The following is a 13,261-nucleotide window of genomic DNA, read 5'->3' on the forward strand; positions in this document are numbered from 1 at the left end:
AATGTACACAGAAGTGAAGTGTGGTGGCACCTCGCATAAAGAAAAGGTTGGAAACTAAAGTGAGACATGTCAACGTAGAACAATAGAGAGACTAAACTCTATATTCCTCCCATGTAAACATGCAGCTAATCAAGGAGCAGATGAATCAGTGAGAAACATTTCATCCATTTAGTCGATGGCTTCATTTATAATGATGCTTCAAAGAATCATATAAGATTCAATATCTCCATTACAAATTCAAAATCAAAAATTGTATTGTGGTTATTGTTTTAAAGAGAATTAAAACGGGAAACCTCAATCAGATAATTATCCTAATTTAATCTTGATGTGGGACATTCGATTAAAAAGAATAACAAAACTTGCATTACAAACTGAGTATCATTGTGCAACAAGAAAATTATTTTCTTGAGGAATATCAGATTTTTTCTATCACGAAATACTACATTAATTTGAAATGGACTATTTTAACCAGAAACTATAGCAGGAAGCTTTTCTTTCTGTCTTGTGCTTTTCTCTTAAGGCTAACACAAAATCCAAAATAGGAATAAGGTGGCTTTCAAATCTTATTACAGTCAACTACAGAATGAAATAGTTACATCAAAAGATGACTGTGGCAGTGGGGTGTGGTTAGGGCGCCGGCTGCTGGGGAGAGACAGGAGTGTCCCAGCTGGAGGCCAGACAGCTGAACGGAATCAGGTAATCAGTCACATAATAAATGCATGGTGATGGCCTGGTTCTGTTCTCTTGCAGTAGGCTGGGTCCCGCACTGTCAACGGGAAGCTGACGGCGATGTCACCCTGAACATGCCTGATCAAATACTTATTTCAACAACATTAAATGCAAATCTTTTAAATTATGTACATTTCTGGATTTTCTTTTTGATATTCGGTCTCTCACTGTTAAAATACACCTACCATTAAAATGATAGACTGTTCAATTCTTTGTAAGTGGGCAAACTTACAAAATCGGCAAGGGATCAAATAATTATTTCCTTCACTGTACATGCATGTTGCGGTTATCAGTTTGGTTAAAGACGAGACTTTGAGACTTGGTTAGTTATTGTAAGACATATTAATCATTAAGAGATGTAGATCTTTGGTGAATTGGAAATGTTTCTTTATTTAAAAATGTCCTGTGCACAAGAATATAACATTTTAAAATTCAAATGATCTTGTTTTATTTTTATTTGAAGGGTTGTAGCTTAATTCTGGGTTTTGAAAAAATGTTTTGTTGCAAAAAGCTAAATATCTTCCTCAGAATCTTTGCTCTGATCACAAATTCTTCATATTCGATCAACGTCATGTTCTGTATTTCATCTTCATTGTACCCTTATTCCTTTTTGCAGCAAAATCTTTATTTCATCACTTTTAAAGCATTTTCACAAAACAACGAATCCTTCAAAATCAATTAAATAATCATGTATTAAGTTTATGGCCACAGTTAATCTAAGGACTCCACACTATTAGCACTGATCACATTTGTTTAAAGGACAGTGCGAAAGTTATTTGCAATAGGGGCTGAATCCTGTTTTTCAATTAATAAAATAGTGATATTGTCCACAGCATTATTCATATTTCCGCTGAACCCTCAACCCATGTTGGGAATGTGGAGAGCTGATACTATAAGTAACGTCGCCGTCTGTAAACTGCCACAGTCAACATGTTTCATTTGACTGATCAGAAGAACTGGTATCTTTACATTACATTAACATTAACATGTGATCCAATCAGTAATAACTAATAAGATTCACATGAATTGTGTTTTTCAAAACAGACATTAGCTACCTGTTTGATTGTGATGAGGAAAATAAAGATACAAAGATATGACATGTGACGCACATAAAAGCCTTTTTTTTAATTTACCTATTCCAGGGGTGGCCAACCAGTCAGAGGTTAAGAGCCAAAAATGTTACTATGCTACTGCAAAGAGCCACATCATACACAGTCACAGATGCGCACCCCCTCTCCTCTCTTTTGTACTCAGCCTTTCTCTGTGCTCCCTCACTCTCTTCCTCCCTTCTCTCTCTCAGACAAAATGAAAATCTAAAACTTTACACACACACACACACACACACACACACACACACACACACACACACACACACACACACACACACACTCAAAGACCCTCCCTCCCAAAGACACACACACACACTCACACAGACAGACACACATAGCTCTGCTCAGACAGATTTATTGTAAATGTCACACACCATAATATTGACAGAAATTGAATTAAACCTCTCCGACCAGTATTCAGAGGCCAGTTATTATCAACAATGAACATTGTGTGCACTCTCTCACACAAACTCCTATGCATGTTGCTTCTTTAAATTAGTGGGACTTCTGACATTCCTTGTCTTGAACAATCCTGCTCAAATCTGGCTTGTATTCCGTTGTGGTCAAGCAATTCTTTCACATGTGTGTCGGTCAGAACAGATCGATACTTTAATTTCACGTGTTTCAGGGTAGAAAACACCGACTCACAGACATATGTTGACCCAAACATTGATAGTAGCTTGAGCGCAGTCCGTCTCAGCATTAAAAGGATCGACGAGGAACGTAATCTGTGACCTTTTCAGCCGTAGATCATGGAACCGGGTCGCAAAGTTTTCGTGCAGGGTTTCAACCAATGTTGCATATCGGGCTGTTTGCTTTTTCAGGGTGGCACCGGTGGCTTGTCCGCTTGCTTTTAGCAGAGAGGGAAAATGCGCTAATTCTCCCTTTTGAAGATACAAATACACTTTGCACTAGGTCAGGCAGCATTTCTATATGAATATGAACTCTCCCACTCTACTAAAAACGTCCTATGTTCGTCTTCATATTTTCGCTTAGCTGTGCATTTTTCCCTGCCATTTTAGGATCGAACTCAGATGGTCAGATAGTGTTTACTCTACGATAGGTTTTCCCCCCCCTCGAAGGTGATTGGTTCACTGCATCGCAGGCATTTTTGTGATTGGCTCTTGGGCCACATCACAATTAGATGCGCTGTCATGCTCTCATACTGACACCACACAAATAAAATTCGATATGAACTGAAGAGCCGCATGAAACTATGCAAAGAGCCGCACACAGCTCGAGAGCCGCGGGTTGGCCACCCCTGACCTATTCGATCTCTTTTTAATCTAATACAAAATAAAAGTTGTTAATAATCAATAATAATCTGAAAAAAATGGTACGTCTTCCAAACAGAACACCAGATGGTTGTGAGTTCAATACCAGGGCTGCACCATTTCCCTGAGCAAGGTACTTAACCCTGAGCTGCTCCAGGGAGACTGTCCCTGTAGTGAGTTCACTGTAAGTCGCTCTGGATAAGAGCATCTGCTAATGACCTGTAATGTTATCTTTCAGTCTTTAAGTAACAACCTCCATCTGACCCCAAACTATCCATCAAGTCTCTCGTTTCATTTAATAAAATCATTTATTAATAAAGACAAAAGAAGACATGAAGTATAGACTCATAGACCCTGCTTTAGCTGAACAAGTCTTAATAAAACAAAAGTTAAAATTGAAAATGATCTTATATTAGTAAAAGTATATAGATTGCAAAGAATAAATTAGGTCCTACAAAAAACGCTTTAGCTGGCTTCACCTTGAATCAGGCAGTCAATTAAAATGACATGGAGCAAACTCACACGCAGCCAATTCATTCATTAATTTATTAATAAAGACAAAAGAAGACATGAAGTATAGACTCATAGGACTGCAATACAAAAACACTCTAAAAGAATAGGAAAATACATTTGGAAATATAAAGAGGAATAAATTAAATAATAAATAAGTAAAAATGTGGAATTTTAACAATAAATAAATAAGGTAATAAATAAATGTGGCAATATATTAAAGAAATAAGCAGAAACAATAGAGTGATTTATATGTAAAAAAAATATATAAATACACATTTAAAGAATTAAGTAAATAAATAAATAGACAGTTACATGTGAAAATAAAAGAAAATGCAAATAATGATTATTTTATCATTTGCTATTTGTCTTTATATTTCCACATTTATTTTCTTAATCTTTTACACATTTATATTTTTTTCAGGTCTGTGTGAACAGACAGGAGAGAATAGCATTAAACACATATTCTCTTCTTTAAATAAAATTATCAAAGTGCCAAAAAATCAATAGTAATCATGTTTATATGTTATTTTTAATGATTAAGAATACAGATTATCATAACAGACTAGTTGAATACAGGGACAGTGTACTAGGTTTTGTTTGTGCTCCAATGTTATCAATAATGTATTGCAGAGCCTCCTCAATGGACACAATGGCTCCCAGTCTTAATATTTCTTTTTAAAGTTCTTGACAAAGTAGTTTCTTTAAACACTTCACAGTAGCACAGTGGCAGCAATTGCTCAAAACGTGTTCTGTGATTAATCTTATTTGCAAAATGAGTTCAACAGCAATGATTAAAGAGAGCAGAGCCTCTGCATTGATTAGGCTACTTGATTGTCATGATGATGAATGGGTCACATTGTCACTGTTAAAAGTCCTTTCATTGAATCTAATGTGCTTCACTTTATAAATAAGATGAAACTTACGTCGTACTACTTACCTTTAGTCTTCCAGGGCAGCGTGTGTGCCAAGACCATCTTCCTACATCTTCCATTAGCTCCAGGACTGTTCACCAACACCAGCACCCACAATGAGCATGGTGAGTTTATCTGTGAGTTTATTTCACTGCATATGAGCAGATTGTGGATTTGCAGCCTGTAATTTGTTGAATAAAAATGTCAAAGCCATAATGAGACAGCAATCTTTCCTTTTCTAGTTGAATAGTTTGAAACCCTGAACTTCATTATTGTGTTTCTCAGCAACTTGAATTGAAGAATTTGATTCTGAGAGCTGGAGATCAGCTGAAAGTAAAGGGGACAATTCTGCATGATGCTGAGAGGTAAGCAAACACATTACATTTGTTTTATATTACCTTCTCAACTGAATACAATAATATGGTGATATTTATGTAGATGCATTCTGGAAAAATGTGACTTTTATAAATAGCCTGGTGATTATATAATATTGAACCTGTGTGGCGTTCATTTTCTAATCTCTGATCCACTCAGATTCCAGATCGACCTCGGCTGTGGTGCAGACGACCTGGCACTGCACTTTAACCCTCGTTTCCAGGATGACACTGATGGAGCCGTTCTAATTTGCAACTCAAAGATTGCTGGTTGTTGGGGCGATGAGAAACGTGAAATACACAACCCCCTACAGAGAGGCACAGATGTCAAGGTGAGGGAAACTGAAGGAAGTGAAGATGTGTGCATTTTGGGTTGCCATGCAGGTAGTTTTTGTGTGATTTTGAGATATCTGTCTCAGAGATGTTTTATGAAAAACGATGAGATCACTGTCTTAATTATCTTTTCTATTCTAGCTTGTGTTGAAGTTGGGTGGAGACGTGTTTAAAGTGGAGCTTCCTGATGGACAGGAAGTCCAGTTTCCCAACCGTGACAACATGGACGTCATCAGTTACATCAAAATTGCAGGGGACTTCAAACTGACTTCCTTCAAGATCTGCTAAGAGACACAGCTGCTGTAACACATACATGCATGTCACGGTTATCAGTTTGGTTAAAGGTTCAATGTGTAATTGTGTGTAGCACAGACTGCTGTAACTTGTTCCCACTTGAAACCGCACTATTGTTTTTCTAAGGAACTTGAACTGAATTGCAATATCAGTCAAAATAATCGCAATTGAATATTTTTTCCAAATCGTTCAGTCCTAATATGAAGTTGTTATTTATATTATAACATGAGAGGTTTGACTGAACAGAGTTCTTCTCAAAGACTTGTGTTGTACATCACCTCTGGATATCAGAATTGTGAGGCCACAGCTTGATTTGATTTGATTTGATTTGATTTGATTTGATTTGATTTTGGTTTGATTCTAAATAAAAACAACAAAACTCATACTTGTGTGGCTATACTGTATATAACAGATAAAGATAACACAGCTTAACACTTTGAATACTCCAGAAACATAAAGCATCCTTCATCAGTTATGTTTGAAATGTTGTTTAGCATGATTCTATTTGAAATGTAGAGATTGCCGTTGCAAACAGAAAACCTGTTGCGTCTAGTCAGGGTGAGATAAAGAGCAACTAAATATTCAGATGTAATGTCTGTCTTTGTGGGGAAGACGCACATGAGACTGAAGAAGAATTTGTTACATTACAACTTATTCTTGAATATGATTCTTTGTTACAAACAGGTACATGTTTATCATCAGAGGCCTAATACTTCTCCAGGCTTTAATCCTCACGTGATTTCATTGCAGTTTAACAACAGTCAATCTTTTATATGCATTTACTTCATTATAACAGCTACAAGCACATGAGCATCTCAACACAACACAAACACAACGTGCAATAACTTCATCAGTCCTCTTTTAAAAAAACAAACATATTTTGTTCTGATTTACCTTCATGGAAACCATTTTAATTTCCAAAAATCCCAATTTTGTGGATAACTAATTGAATTAAAGTTAATATAAATATATTAAACTTTGTATGACTCACTAGCTTCTCCAGAGTACTATTGTTCTTGTGCACTATTTCGTTTTAAGTGTTAGTTTGAATAAAGCAATCAGATTTCTGTGTACCAGTCTAATCACATTGTAATGACACGTACTGAACACAGGGAATGGGATGGGACTCAAATGCCACGACTCAGAGACTGGGTACGGGAAAACAGTCTTTACTTGTAGCAAAAACAGGTCAGTACACGAAAAAGGCAGTCAGCGAGGCAAACAAAACAGGCAAGGAGTAGGCGAAGGCAGAGTCGGGTCACGGGTCACGGGTCACGGGTCACGCGTCACGGAATCAGGATCAGGCACATGGGACAACCGCTGGAACACTACGACGCGGAGGAACAAAGAGGAACTGGCAACGAGGGGAACAAAACACAGACCATATACACCAGGAAGTGGGCGGGGTAACGAGACACAGGTGGAATCACTGATGACAGATGGGAAACACATGGGCAGGAAGTGGAGACACTGAAACGAGAGGAGAGGTAAGTAACACAAAATAAAACAGGAAGTATACACAACAATAAACATTTAACGGACAACAGGAACCCTTACACACATGTTACCTTAATTATATTTTTTAATGACTATTCATTCAACGTGTACTCTTGTACATTCACTCAAACTTGAGTGTGTGGTATTGCTAAACCTAATGTGTCAGTCTGGGAGGGGGATTACATTTGTAAATTGGAACTGCAGAGCTTTAAATCAAGCAGCAATGTACTACTAACTCAAAATTGAGGACACACATTGTTTAGCTCCAGGTGATCCACTTAAAACTTCATTCATCTTTCCAGCGGTGTTGACAAATAATTAAGAAATCAGTATAAATCTGTTTTCAATCCTAATGTGAGATATTTGCTTGTGCTGTAACCGGTCATCATATCGTGCTTCCGTGGCTTCTGATAATATTTACGGCCTAATTAGGACAGTACGGCTTTTTTAAATCATTTTTTCCCCAAGAATATTTTCTGAACTAATTTGTTTTACATTTCTTTTTTTCTGGGGGAGACTTTCACTGTTGGATTATCCCGATGTTAAATCGCTCCTCCACCAGAAATTGACCAGACATTATTTGCTAAATTATTGTTGTTCAAAATAAATATGCAAATGAAAACATGTTTTGATCAACATCATCTGACCAGACACCCTCTCTGCAAAGCTGCATTCTTAATCCTACAGCCTTGTATTTGAAAGCAGTTTTCTGAAGTTTGATTAAACTGTGTTTAAATAACTAATAACTAATCTATATGTAATAACTAATCTTTTGATGACTATCTATCTATATATATTAATCTATCTTAAAATGTTCATGGTTTTCCTTGACAAAGATGATACTAGTTAAGACTTAAAAGTAATTGAATTGGTGCTGTATGTGGCAGGTCTTACACAAGAGACACATCTGGTCTTCTCATAATGCTCATTAATAACAGAAGAGGCTTGAACTCCAAAGACCATTTCCATGCTCCATTTATTACAGTAAAAGAAAATATCCAGTTTCTTCTTTCCACAAAGGCTGATATTTCTGTATATTATGGATATCAACACCCTGAAGCAATGACAGGAGTGAAATTAACCAACAAACAAAATAAATTCCAATATAGGCATAAAAAATAAATGTAAAAAGTGTAAAATTACATTACATTAATATTATATTAATACATCAAATACTTGAGAAAGATGATCATTCATCAAATAAAAAAAAACATATAATTTTAAGGAAATATAAAATATGAAGATAAATGTTTCTATAAAATGAGTTGGACAAAAGATATCTTAAAGATTAACAACATTTAAAATCAATCAATTTGTTCTTTCATAATGTGTTAACTCCTCACAACTGTTTCCCTTTTTGTGGAAATCAACAAGTCTCAAATACAAGTCTCATGTATTTTCATAATCAACAACACTTGAGTAATTCAATCTCCGAACATGCACCTTGTGACTCATATTATCTGTTAGTCATGTTACATAAAGTCGAAAAACATTTTACAAAAAGAAAACTTGTGTTGCATGTTATGAAGCCTTTTATGAGCTCTGTATCATAGAAAAAAGGTAAAAACAAAAATTACAACCAATCATGGCTGCCATTTCTTATTTGAATGAATAAAATGATATACACGTCTGACAACAAGTCTCAACATCCTACACCTTTCTTTGATTTTTAAACTTTAAACAACTGTAAGAAGAAAATGTCATGCATCTTGCATTAAAGAGAATACACGTCTTTGAATGAATAAAAATATCTCTTAACTAATTTCACACACTGAACATTCATTTAAGAAAAGCATACAATTTAGAAGTTTCTTGTGTGTTTGATGAGATTTCCACATAAGAGTAAAAAGGTGAACAAAAACAAAATCATATCTTACATGTTTTTAGAGGAATGTAAATATGTCCATAATATCTGACAACTTAGAAACTCCTTTATTTCTTCCTTGAATCATTTTCCCGTTAAATTCACGGGAATTTTCACAAACAAATTTAATGCATCTTTATCATCTTGTAAAATAAGAAAAAACATATTTTTAATGAGACAAAAACCGAAGACTAATTCTGATCTCTCTGATCCTTTTTACAATGATCCTTTAATGGCTAACAAACACGTCATTTGTTATTACACATGTGTTCTACTTTGCTTCAGGCCATCTCTACTTTATGTTATGCTTCAACTCACTCTGTATATATAACATTATTAAAATGCATATTGTTTAAATTATAACAGGCATTCAGTCATTTTGGAAAAGCGTTATTGTTAGAAGAATATTCTTAATAACACCACAAAGTCAGGATCCAAATCAAATAAAAGGGTTTAATCTATATTCTTGCAAGAAGGAGCTGAGTTCGTACATACAAAGGTTGATCAAACTCACACACACAGGTTGTAATGCTACCATGTGTTGCTCAGAAAAGCAACTCTCCCAGTCCCAGTATTTATATGCAGAGATCAAAGGAACGAACCAATTCAGATCGGGTACCAGACATGCTAATCAATCGACTGAGGACTGTTCTTTGATTGAATAGTTCACCTCCTGTCCCCTGCTGTGTTTAACACTTGGTGGTTCCTGTATTTTCCCATCAGTTATCCTCAATATTGCTATTGTTCCACTCCTTCAATCAAACCAAAAACTCGTATTTCTTTCGATAGAGCTTGGTTGTTTCTGGCTCATCTGTACAATTCATCCAGACTTTCAATGGCTTTTTCTTTACTGTGGTCTCTCCAGTCACTGGGGATTGTTCCTCCGCCCTGGAATTTATATTCATAGTGGTCTTCCAGTTGCTTCTGAAATCTGCATACAAACCATTTCCAGTATGTCAGTTTAGACGCATCAGGAGTAATCTGCCATGAAGAATACTTCTCCCCAGCAGTGTGATACTGTTTGTAAGGATAACTCGTATCTGAACCATCACGGAGGAATCTTCGATCACTTGCAACTAATGTTGTGCAGAAATCGCTGACCAGGTCCTTTGTGCCTTTAGTGTGCCATCCGATAATCCCAGACGGGCGATGGAAAGGGACAGTGTGTTTGTCAGGACTGTGATTTTCAATTGTGTTGATACAAACAGCTGCACAGAAAGGACACTTTACCCAGCAGCAGTGACACAGCTGATCGATGAGGATTTGGTCAGGCTGCATCCTGAATTCCTCCATCTCATGCAGTGAGAGACTGTTCATCTCCTCTATGATGGGTTTAAGGCCTTTCTCTGTCTCTTCCTTAAGAAAGTCAAAATTGTTTATGTCACTGAAGTTTTCACAACAAATTGTGTCGAAGGTCAGCTCCTTTTCTAGCAAACTGGAAAATTCCTCCATCCACTTGTCTGCAACTCCCTTTTTTCCTTCCATCTTTTTTACTTTCTCTGTTGCAGTAAATAAAGCTTGACTCACAAGCTTATTGATGTCTTCAACATTTTTCTTGAGTACTTTCTGTACTTCATCTTTGTTTTCTGTGAAGATGTACTTATGTACTTTCTCTCTTATAAAAGTCTCTACTTGTGTCCTTGGGTTTAGGATGTAGGTGATAAAATCACTAAAGACCTCTTTCTCTGCGAGCCCCTTCAATACGTGTTTCTCCAAGTTCAGCCTGTTCTCCTTGAATGCTGGGAAACTGCCCCTTATCTTTCCAGCGAGATCAATGGCAGTCTCGTTACAGACGGCCTCAACAATGGAACTCTTCAGTTTCTCACAGATCAGTTCTCCAAGCACGACAGCAGATGAGTTTCCTTTGCAGAAGCTTCTGAAAACGTTGTAATACTGCGTTTTCTTGCTTTCTACATAAGTGAGTGCGTTGTTGTTCTTTTTGAATGTCTTGTAGGACTCTGAAAGCCAAGTCCCTGCGCTGTCAAATACATACAGTAAGAGATCAACTGTAAACTCTTTCTTTAGAGCATATTTCTTCTTTGATTCAAAATCTATTACCCTTTCTTTTACATGTTTGGCCACTTCTTGCAAGTAAGTGGATCTGTAGCCTTCTGAAGCTACAGGTTTGCTCTTGGTTTTATCAAGGGACTGTTTTTCAACATCTTTAATGAGGGATCTGATATGTTGCTGCTCTTCAGGCAGAAAATACCCTTTAACGAAATTTCCGACTTTAGGTATTTTTTCTGACATATAATCAACACATCTTTTTAGTCCCCCACTGTCCCTTTCCCTCTCCTTATCTTGAAGTTCTTGGCCTGGTTGATGTTGGTGCTTTGTGAGAGATACATAATGAGCATAATTGCCAACTTCTGAGAGTTTTTTGTACTTGCCAATTCTTCTGGATTGATCTATGAGAGACGGTTCAATACCAAGCTCCTGAAGGATTCTAAATGCATCTTCTTCCAAATTGATGTCCTCAATAGGTTTTGTATTTGCAGTTAGTTCCCTAACCCAGACCCTCCAGACCGAGTTGAACTGCTTTTCAAGTTCCTCTTCATCTTTTGCCTTGTCTTTTAACTGATGAGCGAGCTCTTTGCTCTTTTGTAGCAGCTTCTTCTCAAACTCTATCTTCTTATCATCAAGCTTTTTACAAGCAATCTTCTGCTCAATGACTTCATCCAATTTCCTTTTAACTCCTTTCACATGTTCATCAAGGAACTCCTTGATTTTGTTTTCAAATCGTCCTCGCCACTGAACCAACATTTCTTTGTCACTGTTATCATCAAAGTGTGTTGTCATTGCTTTTTCGATTTCTCCAAAGGTTTTGTTAATTTCCTTGTGAAGAAAACTTAGCTCAACCTTGTCACGTTTTCCACTTTTTATCTCTTTATAAAGCCCATTCTCAATGGCCAACATGTTGTTCCTCAGGTCCCAGGTCCAGTTCCCATACTGGACCTCAAGTTTTCTGTACACTGCAATTTCACGTGTGTTTTTGAAACTGAAAACAAAGTTTTCGTTCATCAGAGCTGTCCACAGGTCACAAATTGTGCTCCTGAACTGTGACAGAGTGATCCCAGCAGACTGTGAAGCTTTAGAGAGGATAAAGTTCTTCAGCTCTTGGACGCTCTCACTATAACCTGGATTTGGAGGAGCCATAGGTGGACTTCCCTCCCATAGTTGGGCAAAGTATTTCACATCTTTCTTCACATCAAAAGCAATGACGTCACTGAAGCACTGAGCTTCACAAACCTCCTCTTTGGCTGCTAGTTGGGCCATCTGGTCGAGTTTGTCTTGCAGCCGTCTCTTTCCATCCATGTTTTTCTCTGCAGCTGCAATATCTGTAACATTCTGGTGAACGAACACGCAACTTGGAGAAAGTTTAACTTTCTTCATTCTCATGAAAGCCTGAACAACAATCTGCAGAACATCTTGCATCTCAGCTGGATTCTCTCCAAAGATGTTTATCAGTGTCATGTTTCCCAGACCAACAACAAATGTTGCCAGTTCATTGTCGTGGTGAAGAGTGGCGTTACCTTCCAACTCAAGAGCACGCAGTCCTTCAGTGTCCACCACTAGAATGTAGTCAAACTGAAAGTCTTTCTGGATCTCCTCTGACACTTTGACCAGCTGCATGAAGGCCCCCCTGGTGCACCTGCCAGCACTCACTGCAAACTTTAACCCAAACATGGCATTTAGCATGGTTGATTTTCCACTGCTCTGTATACCTAAAACTGACAAAACAAAAACTTTCTTGTCGCCCAGTTTCTTGATGACTTCATCTAGAAGACTAGAGATCCACGTTAAAGGCACATGACCTGCATCCCCATCCAATAGCTCCATTGGGTGTCCTGATATCATCAGCTCTGCAGCCAGTTTAGGATATGTAGACCAGTCAGTCTTCTCAGTCATCTTTGCTTGTTTCTGCAGAGATGCATGGGCTTCATAGATCTGTCCCATTTCTCTAAACATGTGCTCCAAGCCAAAAGTAGCCGACTGTAGTTTTGCTGATATTCGATCAAGCTCTTTTTGTTTAATTTTCAGCTGATCAGATTTGTCATGCTTCTTCTTCAAAGCCAAGACCTCAGACCACACTTTATCATAACTTTGGAGAATTGAAGAAAGATCGTCCGTGGAGAGGGCATCTATTAAGATCTGACACCATTTGAGGAAATACTCTTTGTCTGTTGATGGCAAAGATGAGAGGCTTTCAATGAACAACTTCATCAGTTCACTAGAAGCAGTGCATTGATCTTTCCGTATTTGCTCTAATTTCTTTTCCTTTTGGGATTTCTCAATCTCTCCGTTGAGGTGATTCAGTTCTTTGTTTATTCTGCACCACTCATGCCACAGTTGGCCATGACAA

The 13,261-nt window shown here is 37.3% G+C and overlaps 4 protein-coding genes across 12 annotated transcripts in view; 1 reads left to right on the plus strand and 3 right to left on the minus strand.

Moving 5' to 3' along the window:
* pick1 (protein interacting with prkca 1) overlaps nucleotides 1–13,261 on the minus strand; it is an 88,212-nt gene that overhangs the window by 27,411 nt on the left and 47,540 nt on the right. The window lies entirely within an intron of this gene.
* Nucleotides 4,566–5,713, plus strand: LOC115012278 (galectin-2-like). The gene is made up of 4 exons (XM_029437825.1): nucleotides 4,566–4,661; nucleotides 4,822–4,901; nucleotides 5,071–5,242; nucleotides 5,385–5,713. The coding sequence occupies exons 1-4, from the start codon at nucleotides 4,653–4,655 to the stop codon at nucleotides 5,529–5,531; spliced, it is 408 nt and encodes a 135-aa protein (XP_029293685.1). The 5' UTR covers nucleotides 4,566–4,652; the 3' UTR covers nucleotides 5,532–5,713.
* LOC115012274 (ESX-1 secretion-associated protein EspI-like) overlaps nucleotides 6,177–13,261 on the minus strand; it is a 41,040-nt gene continuing 33,955 nt past the window's right edge. Inside the window, exon 2 of the mRNA XM_029437820.1 lies at nucleotides 6,177–6,865. The gene's annotated coding sequence lies outside the window, so the exon portion shown is untranslated. The remainder of the gene's footprint in view (nucleotides 6,866–13,261) is intronic.
* The window catches only part of LOC115012260 (interferon-induced very large GTPase 1-like), a 10,539-nt gene continuing 5,269 nt past the window's right edge, over nucleotides 7,992–13,261 (minus strand). For all 9 annotated transcript variants that reach the window (XM_029437787.1, XM_029437793.1, XM_029437792.1 and 6 more), the window contains exon 5: nucleotides 7,992–13,261. This exon is cut by the window's right edge and continues 1,265 nt beyond it. In XM_029437787.1, coding sequence (XP_029293647.1) covers nucleotides 9,706–13,261 — 3,556 coding nt within the window. In that variant the 3' untranslated portion in view covers nucleotides 7,992–9,705.

Source organism: Cottoperca gobio, chromosome 8, assembly GCF_900634415.1.
Source record: "Cottoperca gobio chromosome 8, fCotGob3.1, whole genome shotgun sequence".
Classification (NCBI taxonomy): Eukaryota; Metazoa; Chordata; class Actinopteri; order Perciformes; family Bovichtidae; genus Cottoperca; species Cottoperca gobio.